We start from the raw sequence: 20540 nt of genomic DNA, 5'->3' as shown, positions 1-20540 counted from the left end.
GCCAGCCTTTTGTATAGTCCAACAATAGCTCCAGGTAGTACTGCCAATCTGGCTCGCTGTCATACCTGACCTCAAACACAGTTTTCAGTGGGTCGGGGTGAGTCTCGTGGATACGCACCACCTCTCCTCTGTACCACACTTCAGACTTGTCGTCTTCCTCATACAGGTGGCGAATCCTCTTGCCCACTAGGTCCGGATAGAGTTTCATGGCCCACCGAGCCCTCTGGACAGACGAGCGGAGGACCCATCGCCTCCTGTGCTCAGTGCTGTGGCAAGCAGACAGATATTTGATCTTAAGGAGAGATGTGTGTCGTCTTTTAGAGGAGCTGGAAAGGGGTCGCAGAGTATGAGAAAAGCCTGCTGTTCTATGCCACCTGTGGGTGACCTTGGACGAAATCCTTCTTAAGAAGTTCCCATTACCCCCCTCTCTGGCGTCCTCCCGGCCCTCAGCCTCTGAAAAGGAATGTTGAGAAGGTTCCCCCAAGTTAGCGACTCTTTGGTATTGGGACTTTATGCCGCCGTGGCCTTTGTTGAATAGCACCCTCCGGAGTTTGAGAATCATGCCTGAATGCTTCTTGGATCTCATCTGAGACTTGGTCAAACATGAAGGCTCGCTAAAATGAAGCGTGGAGGATATTCCTTCTGTTTCTGTGTTACTTGTAGGCGAGACGAGCTCATTTGGGGTTAAAGGCCGTGTCCATGACTCCCAAGATTCTTCCCCTTGAAGCGTGATACACCCATCTCTAGTTAGCTTTGTGGATTCCACTTCATCTTCCGATGATGAAATCCTCTCGTCCAAAAATGTGCACTTAGAGCTCCTCTTAACTCTGCCTTTTGCTTTACACTTGTTCAAGAGGGATTTTTTCCCCGGCTCCTTCTGAAATCTCTGTGGTTCTGGACTAAAGGGTTGCGAGGCAGGTCCAGCGTCTGAGGATAGACTCCAAGAGGTGCAAGCCTCCACAGAGCCTTTATCCTGCTCTCCGTTGGTGGCATCATCCAGTTCTACTCCTGCAACACAGAGCATGAGACCATTAGTTGAAAATCACATTACACAAGGATAAAGTTGTAAAGGAAATCGGTCAAGTAAGGTGGGGTAAAAAGGTTTTCAGATTCTCTTAAAATGTTCTGCCAAAGAATAGAAACACAAACCAAAGAAGCGGTGGCGAAGGGTTTTGGGGGGAGAAATAGACAATAGAAGTTAGCTCAGTGGTTTTCAACCAGTGGTCCGGGGATCACCAGTGGTCCTTGAGGGGGTTCCGGGTGGTCCCCAGCTAGATGATGGAGAGTTGGTAACCATATGGACCCTCATAGATCTTTAACTCTTGAGAGTAAAATGAAACTGCATTAATTAATGTACAATAAATCTGCACAATTAGAGAATGTAGAAGAATTGTTGATCAACATTTGCCTGTTATCTCTCCTAATGGTACCCACATCAATACAGCATGGAATCGTGGACAAAATTGTATCCAACGACAACAGAGTATCCTTTCTTTTGGGTCTGAAAGGCTAAAATGTCATCAAATGGTGGTCCGTGGCTCAAATACAGAACCAATAATGACATCGATATGAAAAGGGTTGAAAACCACTGAATTATCTGAAAGATGAGAGCACTGTTCTGACATTGTTTTACTCTACCTTAACGCTACAGACATTTGAAGCAAAGAGCAACTACCAGTCTCAATGGCTACGTTTACATGAAGGGTGATCATTCCGAATAAATACTTCCGAATAAAATACATCCGATGTAATGTTTTTTGCCGCGAGTTTACATGGGAAATGGTCATTCCGAATGAGTGTTTATATGGAGAAGTGATAGAAGACATGATACATGTTAATTCACGTGAAACTACGCCATCTGTTGGACACATAAAATATAGGCAGTTCATTCATTGTGACTGTCTCAACAATACAAACATATTACAGACGAAAGACGATACTTTGAAATCCCATCATTTCATTCCGCAGTAGCTTTGAGGCTGCTGGTTGGATAGGGGCGGCGCGGGCATATATGTTTAGTGTTTACCGTCTTTTTTTCCCCACCCGCTGCGGCTCCGCTTCTCCGCTGGGAAGTTGATCATCTCGTTTTTATTTGTAGGCCTACTACTATACTTTGTATCTACAGCACGGCCAGGGCACGCAACGCAACACTGATGATTATTATTCGGGTCGCTCGTTATTTTTGAGAGAGAGAGAGACCGTTGAACACACACACACAGATCAGGGGTATCTCATCTGCTGCTGCTCCACGTTTTTTTTGTGGATTTCGGATCTGAAAAAAGGAACGAAATAACGCGCTCTATGTGCAAACTCCTCGGCGCCGACGGCGCGCCTTGGATATGAGCGCCTTGGAGCATGCTCAGAAAGACCAGAATGAATTTACATCCGAAGCAGTGTATACATGAGTCAAAATTCTTTCAATCGCATTGAAAATCGGAGTAATCCAGCCAGTGACATCGGAATGGTTTTTAGATCGCATCGAGCGTTTTCATTCGGATGTAAGTTTTTGTAGGGGTTTACATAACAATGTTTAATAGGATTGAACTTCTATTCGGAATGAAAAGGGGATTTAACTGCTCATGTAAACGTAGCCATTGTCTGTTGTTTCCTAATTCTATGACAAAAGGCTGATTCAACAGTGTTTCCACAACCCACATCAAGTAAACAAATGGCAAATGTATCTCCCTCAGTGGACTTAGTAAATATACAGCATGAACCTCTCACCCTAGAAACGGTGACAGAAAAGAATGTAGTATTTCAGCCTGAGAAAGGACGTTTTCTATTAGGTTGGGATGGAACAGAAGTGAGACAACAATAAAACAGGGTCAAATGTCCCAAACTCCCAAACCATGTGAAACAAAAGCTTCAGCGGTGAACGGAAATAGCAATTTGATTAATGCAGTTCAGTTAGAGAAATTTTGAAGGGACACTATGGACACTTGGTTAAGTTGGTTTAGAAAGAAGGATCAAAGTAGAAAGGGAGTTAGGGAGGTTTAGAAAGAAGCAACAGAGTAGAAACCAGTAGTTCCAATTCACACTGCTCTTGTGTTAGTGTCCCCCCCCCGGCACAGAATGAGCCCTTTCTCATGCAGGCTGTCAGTTCCTTCCTCCGGAAATAAGTGACACGAGCCCAATGGTTACAACCATTCGCGACCAGGCCCCACCAATTTATTTCAAGTTATTTCTTCTGCATATCTATGCATTATCTATTATTAGATGGCGTGTAGACTAGAGTGTATACAGGAAGCCAAGGACAGAGAGAGGAGACATGCAAGACAGGAAGACAAACTCGGGTCCTCACGGCTCACAAGGAGCACATGGTCCACTAACTAGCTTAGCCAACAGGTAGGCCTACCCCAAATGACAAACTTAAGTGTTAGTCTTCATAATGTCTGGAGTCACTTGTCAATTCTGATTGGTTATAGTATTGCTAGCAGAAACACTGCTGGAGTTATTATAAATGGTGAAGAATAGTATAAACCGATAAATGGTGAAGAATAGTATAAACCGAGGTACAACACAAAACAGACAGATATACCTGGGCTCTCTTTTGGGCATCGGCTGAGGTCGATTCTGTAAAAAATAAATGGATTTGAATATTTATTGCCTCGAACAGCACCAAGATCGCAGAAAGCATATTCACAGTCTATTCAATGGCAAGCCATCATGTGATATCCTTTTGTAACAATGTGTGTGCGTGTGCGTGTGCGTGTGTGTGTGCGCGCGCGCGCGCGCGTGCGTGCGTGCGTGTGTGAGGAGGCTACAATTAAGCAATACTCAAAAACTTTCTCAACCAGATTTCTCCAAATCTGGTTGAGAAGGCAGGAAATGCCAGAGCTCCCAGCAGTCATGTCTCTTCAGTAAATCACAACTAGATTTCTGAAGTGTCATCCCTTCCATAATCCAGATCATGATTTAACAGCCATGAATTTGGTAGATAAGCATCTGTCTCTCCAAGCAATGAAAGTTCTCTATGTGATGTCACATACAGTAAATGGAACAGTAACGTGAAAAAAGGAACACGAGTGGCTCATTTGTAAACAAATACAGTTCTGTTTAGTCATGCAGTCTACCGTGAAGACCAGAACTAGACTAAGGAATTGGCACCATGGTGTTGTTTACAGTCTGGATAGCACTTTACAATGTCAACCTCAGCAAAACATATTACTAAAAATAAACTTGTGTTGGCTCCCGTTCAACTGTCTTTGTATCATAATACTCAGGGTCAGAAGTGAAGGAGACATATCTCAATAATTCATAATAATCCAGCACAAATAATTAAACGAATGGAAAGAAGGAGGGAAACCTAACAGTCAACTTGAAATCTCATCTTGTCCTAAACAAATAAATATTCCAAATATAGGCCTAAAATGTTCTTTAGTTTATACTAGTATATACTATATTTGCAAACAATCTGCAATGTTGACTTGTTACTGACTGTTATGTATTGCAGCAGTGACCCATCATGATAACTTTGTACCAGTGGAAACTTTGGCAATACCCAGCTCAAATTTCTTTGAAGAATCAAGTTTGTCTTTTTTGTGTGTGCCCACGTGCTTCTCTTCCCAGTGTTTCTCTGATACAAGTCCAATATCTATATAGTATGCTTACTTTTCTTCCTTGATAAACACGCCCAAGTTCAGTAAGTTCAGCAAGCTGATTAAGACCTTGTCATAATGCAAAACCACACTTTATTTTGATTTCACAATGATGAAGAGGAGAAACATATGGTAGCATGTGACAACATTCACAGGAATGGCACTGTTAATGTTGACTGCTTCACCTTCAAACTAGAAGGTGAAGCACTAGAGGAGGTGGAGAGCTTCACCTATATAGGCAGTGTTGTCGACAAACAGGGCGGAACAGATGCCGACGTAAAAGTCAGGATTGGCAAGGCAAGAGCAGCTTTCCATCAGCTGAAGAATGTCTGGGGAGCCTCAGATCTTCCCATGAACACAAAGATCAGGATTTTTTATTCTATGGTGAAGCCGGTCCTGCTGTACGGAGCAGAAACCTGGAGAACAACTTTAAACACCATGACAAGAATCCAGACAATCATAAACACCTGCCTCAGAAGAATCCTCCGAATACGCTGGCCAAATAAAATCAGTAACCGGGAACTGTGGCAGCGAACAAGTCAACACCCGGTGGAGGAAGAACTCATCCAAAGGCGCTGGCGATGGATCGGCCACACTCTTTGAAAGCCTGCATCTAGCATCACAAGATATGCCCCGTTCTGGAACCCACAAGGGAGAAGGAAGAGAGGCAGACCACCAAACACCTGGCGCCGTGACCTGGATGCAGATGTGAAGAGATCTGGCCACACATGGGGACAGCTGGAGAAGATGGCCCAGGACCAGGATGTCTGGAGAGCTCTTGTTCATGCCCAAATTTGGGCTATAGGCGTAAGTAAGTGGGGGCATTCGAACAAGTGGCTAAATATGCATTTCTGTACAAAGTTTTATGGCGATTTATTTATTATTTACTTTCTCTAATAAAACCTATAAAATTTAAGTAGGCCTACAATTTTGAGGTATTTGTTGAGATATACACAGTTTACTATGAAAACCTGCATATCCCGTCAGTCAGTCACTCAGCGTCACGCCTCCATATATAGTTATCAGTACACGCCTCGTGACATAATTCCTCGTGACATCACGTCTCCATATATGTCAATCTCCATATACATGTATGAAGATCACGACACCGACCTCATCAAACCCTGGATATGCATACATGGAGAAGACTGGATCATCACCTAGATCTGCATATATGGAGCCGGCCAGCAACACTACATCTGACCTCAAACCATTAGATATCTATATTTGGAGCTGACCTGTTCTGACATTCCATATGTTGATCCTTCTCCACCGATCCGTCCACTTCGAGTTCGATGTCTCCCTTTTGACTGATACCTGTGCATTCAACAGGCCCGAAGATTAAGGCCCGGCCCTAATGCTGGGCCGTCATCAAACCCTGTACACTCAAGACACTGCCCTTGCTGCCACCCTTACATCTCCATATATGGAGTTGCCCTGTTCTGACATTCTATTATGTTGATCCGACCTCTGACCTCATCAAACCCTGTACACTCAAGACATGCTCCATATATGGCCAGTACAGAATTCATTCCATATGTTGATCTAACCCCCCATGCCAGCACTTGTCCAGAAGTCTGCCGTCACCCAGGCGGATGCGTGCAAGGAGGTCATAAGGTCCCTGCACACAGAGCAGCGTTTCTACAAAAACGTCCAGTGTGCAACCACCTTTACTTGAATATTTTTCAATACCAATACTTTTACAAATCCCAAAATTGTAGCCTACTTTTACTCCATTACATTTATTTGAAAACTTTAGTTACTAGTTAATTTGTAGATTTTTTTCTTTTCTTTTTTTTTTCTGAAATTTTTATCCCACGATTTTGTAACCCAGTTTTCTTTTTCACCCAGTGCCAATTATCTAATGTAATCCTGGGCGCTACACTTCCTCTGCCAACCTGGGGGGGCAGCGGACTGACCTCATGCCTCCTTCTATGCATGAGGAGTCCAAGCTGCTTCTTTTCACCTGACAGAGGGGAATTTCCCCGGCCGGACGTAGCGCGTGGAAGGGACACGTTATTCCGACCAGTTCCTTTCCCCTCCATCAGGCGCCCCGGCTGGCCAGGGGGAGGTAGTTTTAAAGACCAGGATTACGGCATGTTTTTGTGAGGGCATCTACCCTAGGGGACACGGGGAGAACATGCAAACTCCACACAGAAAGGCCCCATCGCCAACCCCCGCCTCGGGTATGGGCACTGATGACGCGGAGGAGGGAACACGCCGCCAGTGCCCACAGCGTCCCCAGCGGGAATCGAACCCAGGACCTTCTAGCTGTGAGGCGACAGCACTACCAACTGTGCCACCGTGCCCCCATATTAATTTGTAGATTTTGATTATTATTACAAAACTTGATTCCAGGCATTTGAATAGCTGATCTACAAGCTCACATGGGCCGCAATGCGACACATTTTGAGCTTGGGGAGATCTGTTATTTTCAAAAGATTTTTATACATTTGGGACATTCTGCATAATGAGTAGCCTACTTTTACTTCTACGTTTCACTTCTCCCCAAAAGGGTAGTACACTTTGGCCGTGTTGACCACAGATAAGATACGCACCAAACAACACTAAGTAGAAATTGAAGATATTAGCCGTAGTTATTAGCCGTTCTCAGAACTATGGAATCATGAAAAAGTATAGTATATACACTATACAGTAGCCCCAAAAGGTATGATATGGCCTCGCTTGATCCCCTTTTCCCTGGAATTGTACTCTGACCATAATCACAGTTTTGTAGCAACATCACATAATTGAGGTACGATGCAAGCTCAACATGGCCACTGTGTGAATATGGTAAATTGGTACCTCAGTCATTCAACAACAAAATCCATGCAGTACATACCCAAATGTTTGCAGACACAGGCATGGTAATAGAGGTTGATCACATCGGCATAGATGTCTGGCAGATATTTGAGGGACAGCAGTCTCCTGAGCTTGGAGGAGCAGGCACTCTTGTGGAGCTGTATGAGGATCTTCTCTTCAGAGAGCGTGGTGGGCCGCAGCGCTACTTTGTGCAGCTGCAGGACCTGATCGATAAAGCTGCCGTTGACCTGAGGGAACATCAGCTCCTTTACCACCAGCATGGGAATGAAGACCATTCCCGTCCGCATCACATGGGGAAACGGACACTGTCTCTGGTCGATGTAGTCTCTCAACCTCTGGAGTACTTTGTGGAGAGCAATCTTGATTTCCTCATTAAGCCACACCTTCCTGACTTTGTCCCCTAAGAGATTTGTTACATTTTGGACTTTAGTTGAAGGGGACACAGGCACAGTCGGCTCCAGTTGAGAGAGCCAGGTTTTGACCTCCTGCTCTGGGGAAAGGGACACATGGTCACACACCAGCTTGCAAAGGGATTGATGGAGTTCTAAGAAATGCTGGCGCACTAGTTTGTTGAGCTCAGATTGAGGTTTGGCCTCAGGTTGGAAGTCCTGGCTGACATCTTTGTGGAGCTCAGATCTGAGCAATGGATTGGCCTCAGGTTTGAAATCGTGGCAGTCAAGTTGGTGGAGCCCACTTTTGGGTTTGGATTGATAGAGTTCTAAGAAATGCTGGCTCACTAGTTTGTTGAGCTCAGATTTAGGTTTGGCCTCAGGTTGGAAGTCCTGGCTGACATCTTTGTGGAGCTCAGATTTAAGTTTGAGCTCTGGAGTGGCTTCAGGTTGGAAATCCTGGCAGTCAAGTTGGTGGAGCACACTTTTGGGTTTGGATTGATGGAGTTCTAAGAAATGCTGGCTCACTAGTTTGTTGAACTCAGATTTAGGTTTGGCCTCAGGTTGGAAGTCCTGGCGGACATCTTTGTAGAGCTCAGATTTGAGTTTGAGCTCTGTATTGGCTTCAAGTTGGAAATCCTGGCAGTCAAGTTGGTGGAGCCCATTTTTGGGTTTGGACATTACTAGCTTATAAAGTGGAGTATCTGGCAGTGGAGTGGGTCGGACAGTCTTGGGACAGAGAGTGTCAGGGAGGACAATGTTGTAGTTGCCGGTGGACAGTTTTAGGCAATGGGAAGGAATGTTTTGAAACTTTACCCGATTCTCAGTAGGTAGCGGCGGAGTTGTGGATTTGGGCCTAAGAGGGCGCAGAGTTCTGGATTTGGGCCTAAGAGGGGTTGCCTGATCAGCTGGTGGATTGGTAGTGATAAGCATTTGCTGTACTACTCTCTTGAGTATTGTATTACTCTCTTGAGTAGGGCATGCTACTTCTATCTCTGCAGTCAGATACCCTTCAGTGCTCTCAGAGGGCTCCTTTTTTACTGATATAAAGGGTTTGTTTTTAAATTCATCAGGCTCACATTTCTTAATCACCAACACGGGCTTGACATCTGATAAAGCAGGCTCTTCCAATTCTTGTTTGACGGTTATCTCTTTGCAATAATCCTGGATCAATTTACAATGATTAAAATGTTTTTCCTCAGAACTGTCTGTGTACTGTTCATTTCTTTCCTCTATCTTTATCTTTTTCACAGGAATATTTGGACAGTCACAATCTTCAAACTGCTTTTCTGTTTGAACCAAACAAACAGGTTTCTGTCCATCTCTCCGAGTAGCATTCACTTTGACGCAATGCTCAGGTTTTTCTGCACCAGACTCAGAAAACTGCCACGTTCTCACTGCTCCTTTGTCTGAATGAAACTCTCCAGAAGCATCCAGGGGCACCAAGTGAGGGGCCAGACTGAAGACATTGTCAATTACTGGCATTGGAGGAGAGTCAGGAAAATAAGTAGTCTGCTCTCTTAATCGCTGCACCTCCATCTTTTGCCGTTTTGTCAATTCTTCCATTTCGAACACATCTCCATTGTCTGCTGTGATTTTCAGCAACGGGCTTGTGTGTGCAGGGGGCGTATTTGAGGCCGACCTCTTCAGGTTGCGTTTATAATCATAGGTTCCTATACCATGTGGAGCAGCCGTTACAATAGCAGAAGAGCCTGTGATTTGTTGCACAGGGCCAGGGCTACAAGTGACAGCTCTGTGGATCTGAGTCCCACGCCGATGGCCCTGGGATTTGTGTTGCGAATAATCCAAGGGTTCATCAATATGCAGACATGCAGGGGAAGGATTGGGGTGGCCCATATGCGAGCTGGTAAATGGGACTCTCTTCAAGTGCATGTTGGCTGGTGAGCCTCTTTCTCTGTCTGCATATTTGCTGGGACTGTGTTGCTCCACATGTCGGCTAGGTGGGGAGGTGTTATTTGACTGCAAGCTAGGTGGAGGAACAATGTGTAGCCTCTTTAAGGGGACTCTCATCTGACTTGGATCCAGATGAATCTTATGCCCTGGATAACAGAGGTGGTCAAAACCTTGAGGAAAGGGGTGATTTGGTGGGACTATGGGACCAGGCATACAAACCTCACTACAAATAGGCTGGGGAATCATGTAATGTCCCTGGGGGCTGGAGCATGTGTGTTTAAGAACATCTTCTCTATGCTTTAGCCCCGTCTCTTTAGAGACAGCCCCGCTCTGTACCTCTGCATTTGCTTGTGGGTAGTAAAATATGGGGAACTGTGGCAGCTGGCCATATTTGGATATAGAAGAATGGTCATGATAAACTTGTGACGGAATCCGATGCTGTACAGAGGCCATATGCTCGTATATGAGAGGGTGAGAGGGATGCAGGCTATGAGGGGTCTGTAAACTTTGTCTCTGCTCATTAAAAGGACCAAAGGGTGTACGAGTCGGGGTGCAAGGGTAATTCTTATAGTTTGTCTCGCTATAGACAGGCAAGGTCCTTGCTCTACTGGGGCTTAAACCATGGTATTGCTCTTCAGTAATGTCTTTCAAAGCCAATCTCTCCGCATTGTACTCAACAGGAAGACCTTTCTTTTGCATTAATGTCTCTGGTGTCAGAATGGGAGATTGGCGCGTATAGTGGGCACTAGTGCAGTCATAGAGCATGTTTGGCATTTTCTGTTGCCCTTGCCCCATACTATATCTCTGCCCAAACATATAAGTCAGGTCATTACAGCAGGGGCTATGTCCATAATATGGTTTGGGGACAGTTAAGTGAGCCGAGTTTTCAGATGGGGGAGATACCGGTAGGCTCATGCTTCCAACTGTTTTATTTGTAACAGCGAATGGTGGAGCTGCTGAGGGACTGCTGATTTCAGGACTTCTGGTGAAATATGTAAAACCATGTCTGCTTGGAGTGTGATGCAAAGGGGGGGTAAGAGAAGGACTTCGTTCTGTAGAGAAGGTGCCGTTGTCTGGTCTGTAAACGATATGCTTTTGTTTCTCCATGCCAGGAAGATGGCCCATGGAACTTTCCAGCAAAGTGGTCTTTGAGTTGCTCCAAGCATATGTAAAATCAGCTCCATCTTTTCCTCTGGGGTCACAACTATAGTAGGACCCACTACACGGCAGAGGCTTATTCTTGAGATAATCGGGCACATGTCCAGTCTTTGAGAGTGCTAATGCTATGGCACTTTCAAATAATGGCATCTTGCTTTGGGCTGCTGGGTCAATGACACTGTGTCCTGGTTGGCTGCTCATGCTGCGGTGACTTGACAATGATGATCCAACAGTTTTGCTCCAGACCTAAGAACACATGAGACATCTGTTAGTAATGCTGACAATTTTTAAGTTTTAAACTGATGATATATTGTCCACCACAGACAATAGTCTTTATTTTGATTAAAAGAGAGATAGTCTGCAATAAAATGCTTAAGTTTGTTTGCGCTTACTCAGTACTCAGATTCACACAACGGAACACTGAGTGTTCCGTTCGACTTTCACAAACGAAATCCCTCCATGCTGGCTGAGCCATTTGAACTTCAACCCCCTTGTAGCTGACCTACAGACCCTTCAAATGCTGGTGAAGATACTGATACTCTCAAGACTTACTGTACTTTCTGCAACTCTATAGCAAGTGATTAACTAGTATTAACTAGCTCAAGGGTTCTCAACGTTTTTGGCTGGGGACCCCCGGAAATGCTTTGGTAATGTCTCAAGACCCAAAGTTGATGCATAGACATTGTCTATACTTTATTGCCCATTATATCTGCCAGGTAGCTTACCCAGGGCTTTGTAAGAGGCAGAATTTGACACTGCAGGGATGAGGTGTGGCATTACGCCAACTCGCCGTCAACTGTATTAGCCGTAGACAAAGCTGTGAGCCTATGATAGCGGAATTCTTTCAGTAAGTAATGGAACAATCACCCGACTTGCATCGTTCCCAACTCGATATATATTTTTGTCTCCACCAGGCCGAAGGCACTCAGTCAGCTTTGAGGGTGTGTGTAAACACAAACATTGTCCCTACAACACAAACATTAAATGCCATTGAAAATGAATGGCCAGTTTTACATCATTGTCCCAACACAAACATTAAATGCCATTGACAGGTTTGAGTGTTTGTGTAAACGAAGACGAAGACGAAGGTGAGGACACAAATTCAAATTGGCCGGAATGAGACATGATTTTTGTACTCTGTACTCTGACAAAGCCCCCCCCAACACTATGACTCAGACATATCTGTGTTGGATCTGCGGTGCAAGATAGGTGAGGCACTGAGGCCCGCATATATTTATTAAGGCTGTCAATGAATATTCTAATTGCATATTCAAATATTCCTTCGAAAAGAATGTTGGACTACAAAAATCACACATGTGTGAAGTGAGGGGCGCTCTTATCATTATACATCATCTCATGAACCACTGAAGATTGGTTGGTTAGATTTACGTCATATTTGGCAGACATTTGACCTAATTTCTCCTTTCATTGTCAAGGCAAATATGAGACCTGTGGGGACAAGATTTAGCGGACATTTGACCTAATTTCTCCTTTCATTGTCAATGGCAAATTGAAAAGGTTACATGTGCCCGGCGCATGTAACCTTAACTAATTTACTGCTGAAGTAAATACATAAATAATCCACCCACAGCCAACGATTTTTCCTTTTTCCTTACCTTTCAAGTAGTCAGTAGTCAGAATATTATTTATATCCAGTACGATCGACCCTCTGACCATTGAAACACGCAGGTTGTAATTAGAGGAAATAATCCTTCCACTATCAAGGTTAATAACCACTCTTTATATAGGGTCGGCATAATGCTTGTCACGATGATGATGCCAGTTGTCTATCCATATGGAGTTCTGCATTAGGATGATCTAAGCACTAGATGTCTCCGTCGTCTTTATATATGGAGCTCTAGGTCTTCCCGGGCCAAATTAGTGGGGCAGATAACATGCAAATTACAGGTGAATCGTTCACTTGCGCATACAAGCGCCACAATTGGCACACATACTCCTTAGGGATTGCTCTTTTGAAAAAAATTCAAGATGGCGGCTATTTTTCAAGACGGCCGCCATTGAATATTGCATTTAGCAACAAAAAAAACGCCCATAGACTAGTCCTATTTGAATGATCTTGGTGTCAAATCATAAATTTTTCACTATGTATGATTTTTCACTAATATTAGGATTCCGGGACTATGATAAATGGTACAAGGAAGCCAGTGAAGTGAGTAAGTCCATGGGTCCTTCTTTATTCTACAATAATAGGACAAGTCTATGGGGTTTTATTGTGAATTGCAATACTGTATATTCAATGGTGGCCATCTTGAAAAATGGCCGCCATCTTGAAATTTTATTTGGCACAATGGTGGGCCATGTATGTGTGCCAATTTTGGTGCTTGTATCCGCAAGTGAACTTTTATTTCAGTTATCTAAATATGGAGATTGTAATGTTGGTTAGTAAAATATGTTGTATATCAAGTTTTACCTTGTTCCTCAAGGTAAAACTCCCTCCATGTCACATTTCTCTTAGGTAGTCTTGTAGACTATAACTTAATTTGATTTAAACAAAAAAGCCAATAGCTAGTTTTCATTCTAATTTCCCGTTTCATGTCGAGGTAAAGATTTTTCCAACAATCACAGCACAATTAGGAGCACATCCTTGGAGCAATGAGTCTCCCGTTCTCCAGATATGTCAAAAGTGGTACTGTATGCATGGTTATAATTGGCTGTTGATGGTGACGTAATTAAGATATGTATCAATGTTAGGTAACGTATGTATACGTATACATTTGTCGGTAAGAATGGTGGTCCCTTAATTGGCTGTTGGCGTAACTACGGGTAGGTATAAATATTTTATAGAGGGGCTGATGTTCGTAGAGGTCGGCAGTACTTGCGTGCTCTGCTTGCGCACAAGCTGGCCATGTTTGGCCTACTTGTGTGCAACACACACTTTTTCACCTCGAGTGCATTTCTAGTTTGTATTATTAAATCTTGTAACATTAATCAACAGTGCACGCCTGCACGGTTCTTATTTTGAAGTCTGCTGATCATTTTTATTTAGGCTCACTTGACGGAGGTCGAACTGCACACTAACTTAATAGGCAAAAACGTTGGTAGTAGCCTACCTTGCAAGCAAGATCACCAAACAAAAGCGTAGCCTACGCTAAATTGCAGATACATTTGCAAATTGCAGCGACATTGAGAAGAATACGGATGTGAGCGTGATCACGTCCAACATGACATTGTTCAAAATAGCTACATCATGTAAAAAGTAAAAACAATGAAATGCAATGAGATGAGCTGGCCAATGATACACAAGATGCCTCGCGCATTTTATGTTATTCCCAGGAAAGCACCATGCCACATCGTTTCGCAATTTACTTTATCAGACGATCAGATAGTCGTGAGACTCGTGACAAACTAAACCGCGGCCAATTTAGTCAAATATGCATAAAATAAAATAAACATGTGACGCCCTTCAGGCATGTGAGAATTGACTGAGAAATAAAATAATGTTCTTACCTTTCTATTACGAATACGAACACACTGTATATGATGTCTCCAAAAGATTCCATGAAATACGTTTAGAAACGGTGGAAACGTTGTCAACCACCGCAGGTGGAGAACTGGAGATATGGAGTGGACCCACTTCTTAGAACGAAGTCTATGCCGCGATGAAACAAACTTCTGAGTATCCGCCCAGGACGGCTCTGCTGCGTGCTGCTGCCAAATGTTTTCGTTGGATTGCTCGAAGTCCACACTGCACACTCCACAGACAGACCACACTGATGAGGAAGATAAAAGGGGGGGAGGAGAGGAGGACGTTCTTTTGATCAACAGGCGGAGTCAACGCTCAAATGAAGTAGCAGGGGCACATTAACATTAACAAGGTGTTGATTTGAAGTTGTCATGGGTTTGCACATTGATCAGATCACAGTAGGCCTACACTACACTATGATGACCTCAGGCTCAAAGCAAACAAAGAAAAGCCACTTAACCATTCACTCAAAGAGCCAATATATATCCATGGAATACTGTGCCATAAAAGCAATAAAAGTAGAAGTAGATTTAGGAAAGTATTGAGAACATATTGTTATTGTGTGTCAGCATACTCTAAGGTCAGCAGTCTACTTTCGGCGTGACATGATGACGTGAAGGGGAAAATAAATTCATGCTGAACTGAAGACGGATCGGTCCACCTATAGCACCACCAATCATTTCATAATGTACAGTAGGCCTACAGTATGAATTCAAGCCCAGCTGTGATGGATCGCACACTGCAGTGGCATGACTATACATTTTAATTATTTTTATTTTCTACATATAGCACGCAGAGACAGACGTGTCGGTGTTCATCGTGGATCATGCTGATGTTATGATTGTTTTCATTGTTATTGGATTACGCACCAAAAGTCAGAGCGAGGTAGGATTGCATCCAGCTCACTGATATGTGCCAATTCTTGGGTTTAAATCAGCAGACAGGTAGTATTGAAGTTGAACAGTGTACTGTACTGTAACTAACTACTAACTGTCTATTGATTTATTGTTTGGGAGAAGAAAATAAAAGCCCAGGAAAGTTCAATAAGGGGCCATATGACGCTCGACGCTCGTCATGTTTCAAGGCTAAGGGGGCTTAAAACACAAAAAATGTGCTTGGTCTTTCGTAGGCCTACTCATTTCATCAAAAACATAAATAATGGCATAAAAATATACAGTACTAATATGCAAAAACATCATATAAAACTATAAACCTATAAACTTAGGTTAGAAATTATTAAAAGAATAATATGTAGGTCTACCATCAGTATAGGCTTTTATTTTTTTACTGGGGTCAGTATAAGTACTATTTAAGTACATTTACTTAAGTACTGTACTTAAGAGCGGTTTTGAATGAGAGTAAGGATTCACATTCTGCTGTTGGTAGTAGGGCATTCCACATTTTTGTGGCATATGAGGAGAACGTACTATTTAACCCTTTGTTTGAGCCAAATCTGGGTTGAAAGTGATTTAATAGTGGAGCTCCCTCTGGTAATGTGATTGTGGATAGCGTTGACGTTTTGGAAGTAGTTTGTCAGGTACATGGATGTGTCTTTGTGGTGTAGTGAATCTGGTAGACCAGGCCCAATTTCAAGTTGCTGTTCTACTCTGTCATCTACCCTAGCAAGGTGGTAAGGTGAGTTGTAGGAGGAAGGCCAAGCAGCAGAGTTACGACAACTCCGTTCACTTCATGGGGCCAGTCAATGGCGGCTCTTCTACATAGACTTCTATTGGCGAAGAGCATAGCAAATAGTGACAAGTCCTGGGGATGTTGCACACATGCCTAAAATTGCTCTTATTTGCGCCGCCCTTGTTGAAAACATTGTATTTCAAACTCCTGCTTGTCCCAGTTCAGGCTGCATGAACAGCGCTCGAGCGCTCAGTTTTTTGCCCCCTCAATATCGTAAGTCTGTCTAACTCTATGGCTCTGCCAAGCAGCCTGACCAGTTTGTTTTGGAATGACTGGAGCCTTGTTTTAAGGCCTTTGAGGTGCTGCTGTGGTACCACGAGGTGCATGCATAGTCGAAGTAACCTTGGATGAGTGCTCCTGTTCGAGTCCTCAATGTATTCTTACTGACCAGTGGGGGATGTGATCCTGTACAAAATCTTGTTCTTTGTTGACTTATTTGATTACATTAGTTGCCATCTCATCACTGTAGGTAATTTCATCTTTTCTTGTGATAACATTGTCTGCCTTGATGATGTTTCTAATCTATTAGACCCAAAGAGAAAAGATTCAGTTTCACCCAGGTGTAATGATAGTCTATCAGCAAGCCATTTACAGATCAATAATAAAGTATTCTATTCAGTCAATCAATCAATCATATGCATACACTAGTCTAGACTACAACAGTCTGCCGATGCACAGATTAAGATAAAATAAGACCTTTATCCCCTGTTGAAGACCCCTGGGCTGGAGCATGATGGAAAGACAACAGTCAAACTTCAAGCATCACCATCAGTTGGCAAAAATATATAACCTAAATAAAATATGCAACAGTATACAACACGATACACCCCAGCAGGCAATTACAAGAGAAAGCACAGTAAGCATAGGTAAGAGTAGAATGTTAACTATCCACATTATAATTGACAAACAGAGCACACATCGACAGCCTGTAGCCCTGACAGGCTGACATGCTCTCTCTATGAATCATTATTATAGCTTATGATATGAGTCTATATTAGATTAGGGACCATGCAGGGCCCCTGGTGCCTATACAGATGCAGTGTTAGCCTGGAGCCCTTTGTGAAGCTACTGGCCTCTTCCTAATGTAGTAAATGATTGATGAGTATAGTGAAGAAATAAATAAGGGATTTTCATCAGCCCAATGTTTTCTTTGTTTGACATACCCTGGTGTTCTGTTTTATTACATTATTGCCACAACCATTGCTTTTTATTTCTTGGTATTTCTTGGTTGGTGGCTCTTCCACGTGGGACCAGATACGTGATTGTGGCTTTGCAACACTGAGCTGGACATGTGACGACAATACACGGGGACATGCAGATTCCCACGTGTTACCGGCTGATACTGACAATAAGACCTACTTCATCCTAATGCTGGGCAGATGCAAAGATACAGTTCAAAGCCAGTGACATGAAGGTACAAAGATACATCCGAAGTTTGTAGCTGCTGCGAAAGCTACAACAGCTTCAAATACACTGTCTATCTTTGTATCTTTTGCATATGCCCATGTGAACACAGTAAATGATGATGCAGGTTATATCTGCTGAATTTACACCAAACGAGTAAATTCTTGGTACACTTGCATCATGCTCATCCTTCAGTTTAGTCTAGACTAGTTTTTGGTGTCCATTAAGCTCTTGGCCTCCAAGGTAAAAGGTTTCCTGGCATTTCCCCAGAGATGACCCCATGTGCCTCTTCCACTTCCAGTTACCATGGCATCACAGCTCAAGGCTAACCAACACGCAGCATCAAGGGGGCCAGCAGTCACAGCAACTTGCTTTTGCTGTCAGACAGTTTTTTTCTTTTCTTCTAAATTGCCTGAAATTATTGTATCTTCAGATAGATAAGAAGAGGTACCTGTATGGTTCACTTATTGCACAAGTGTCACTACATGTACAAAGCTTGCCTATAAAGCTTGTGACTGACTGTGAATGATTGTACTTTGTACACAATAAAAATGTTGTTGCTTTTCTTTGTAGTAATGGAGCTTTAATGCTTATAATTTGCAGAGCATTGTAAGGAGAGAGAGAAGTCCACGCTAGGTTTCTTCTTCAAACGGTCAAAGTCTTTTATTGAGCAATAATGGACGGAGCTCCAAACATGACCAGGCAGAACACATAAAAGAACGGAATTGCGGCAGGGTGCTAAGCCCCCAATATTTATTATGCTTTCTCAGCTCTTGATGTACACCAACACTTCTTAACATTTCATGTCATTACACAAACAGATTAACGTGTTATTCTGTAGGCTGATGACATTGCATAGGCTACCTGGCTGGCTGGCTTCCAGCAATGATCTAATACTGTATGTAAATCTGAATGTTAATTTGATTAACATTTAGATTAACAAACAGTATTAGATCAAGATGTACAAATGCTGTCTTATCTTCCGGAGATACACATACAAACCCATGTTTACTAAGGTCGATTCTAAAAACGCCTCTAAATCCTGACCTAAGGTTTCTGAAAAACTTCAAATATTTATATAGCAGCATCAAAAAAATTAAATTTTTGAATACTGTACATAGTGTACAGAACCCAAATATGGGTGCCCGGCCTGAGGGGGTAAGATACCAATAGGGGTTCCCGCCCAGAATGGGTTAATAAAATAAGGGCTTAAACTGTCTCCAGTGCCTCCTCTCCTGTACCAGACTGGCCTGCCATAGGCTAGAGGCGCGGTTGGAACTCCCTTCTCCATATTTATTTCCTTTTGACATGCAGTTGTAGGCACACTTGCTAGTAGTATTCAACCCTTGGACTACACATACATTTGTAAAAGCTCAAAGTAAACTGCATTGGGAATTTAAAACAGGGCTGATTGAGTTATCTACACATTATACTGGTGTATCATTAAAAGTATAGTATTTAAAGCGATGCATATTGCAAGGACAACACATACCACAGAGGAATTGGCTAAGAGAAGTGAGAAGTTTTGTGTTGACCACCATACAGGCATTCGGCTTACCACCAATTTTCAATTAAATTAAATTCAAAGGAGCTTTATTGGCACGAGAAAACATGTTTACATTGCCAAAGCAAAAGTGGAACAAAACCATCAAGATAAACAATGTTCATACAAATAAATATTGAATATAAATAGGAATAAAAATAAAGGTGTAAACTTAGCTGTGTTACAATAACACTTTGAGTAATACTGTCTTGTGAAAACTATAAAAAGATTGTGCATTTTCTGTCAGAGATAGTCCATATAAGAGAGGTTAGCTTGGTATAGACTTTTGAAACCACCATCTGTGAAAAATGACCTTGTTTCTTAATCCTTTTTAATTCTTGTGTGCCTTAAGCATAAGTACAATGGACACACTGCTGTGAAAAAAGTTTGATAGCTATTAGCATCTGACTGATAATGAGAGACAAATGCTTCCATGCTTTCAACCGTCTCTTGTGGGAATCTGTGGACTGTTTACCACTTTTAAAGGAGTGAGAGGTAATCTGGTGAACAGGGAACAAAGCAGGTGATCTCTTAGGATGCAGTTTCTGATGAAACATTGTCAGTCCCAGGGGCCAAAACACACTGACAGGTTCCCTCACACACACACACACACACACACACACACACACACACACACACAACGCACGCACCGCAAACACACGCACGCACGTCGCACGCACGCACACACACACACACACACACACACACACACACACACACACACACACACACACACACACACACACACACACACACACACACACACACACACACACACACACACACCTTACATTACATAATGATGCAAGACAAAGATTCAGAACTTCAGAAGTATAGCTTACTTTTACTTGAGTCATACATGTCAATGCAATGGAAACCCAGTCTGGCTCATAACAACAGGGATTCACAGCTACAACCAGGAATGTTGGATGTCACATGAGGGTCTGTTGATTGATTAGGTCAGATAAAGAGCTGAAGAAACAGTCACTACTGAGCAAACAAAGGAAGTAAAAGAGATTACATTATACACAATAATCATGTGAGTCCTCTCTAAAGATGAGCAGTTCCAAAGTCCAAAGGTTACTTCCTTTGAGGCAACCTCATAGAACATAGTTCATGGAGAAGAATTACAAAAAAATATTATTATATATCTGTCTGAATATTATAAGGTATATCATTAAATGTTTATTTCTCAGAATTCCTCGACAGGTTCGATCCCCAACCAGGTCATACCAAAGACTGAAAAATTATGAACAGAATGGGTTCATTTCACATGAAAGCACAACTCAATACAAAGACTACTATTGTGGACGACACACGGATAAAGCATTACACTTGTTTACAACAGGGTCCACCTTTTTCAATTCATCAGAACATTTAGAGAGTTGAGAGTTGACATTTAGAAGTTGTGGGCAAACCTGCACAACAAATGACCCAATTGGCCTAGTCTCTCAAAACAGATGTGTTGGCTCCCACAATGCTTCCACCTATGGAATTGAGCTTGAGCTACATTATGGAAGCTTTGAAAATGATTAGAA

General features: G+C 42.8%; 1 protein-coding gene across 1 annotated transcript; it reads right to left on the bottom strand.

The window, feature by feature from the left end:
• Positions 1-441: 441 nt before the first annotated feature.
• On the bottom strand, positions 442-19000 carry cUnh15orf39 (chromosome Un C15orf39 homolog; the record flags this gene model as incomplete). The annotated part of the gene is made up of 5 exons (XM_080762187.1): positions 442-1008; positions 3539-3573; positions 7441-11128; positions 14351-14613; positions 18952-19000. 5 exons carry the CDS (start codon positions 18998-19000, stop codon positions 1003-1005), a joined length of 4041 nt encoding a protein of 1346 aa, XP_080618313.1. The 3' UTR covers positions 442-1002.
• Positions 19001-20540: the final 1540 nt, after the last annotated feature.

The sequence above is a fragment of the Protomyctophum bolini genome, assembly GCF_963924005.1.
Source record: "Protomyctophum bolini genome assembly, chromosome: 4".
Taxonomy (NCBI): domain Eukaryota; kingdom Metazoa; phylum Chordata; class Actinopteri; order Myctophiformes; family Myctophidae; genus Protomyctophum; species Protomyctophum bolini.
This window is presented reverse-complemented; position numbering and strand designations above follow the sequence as displayed.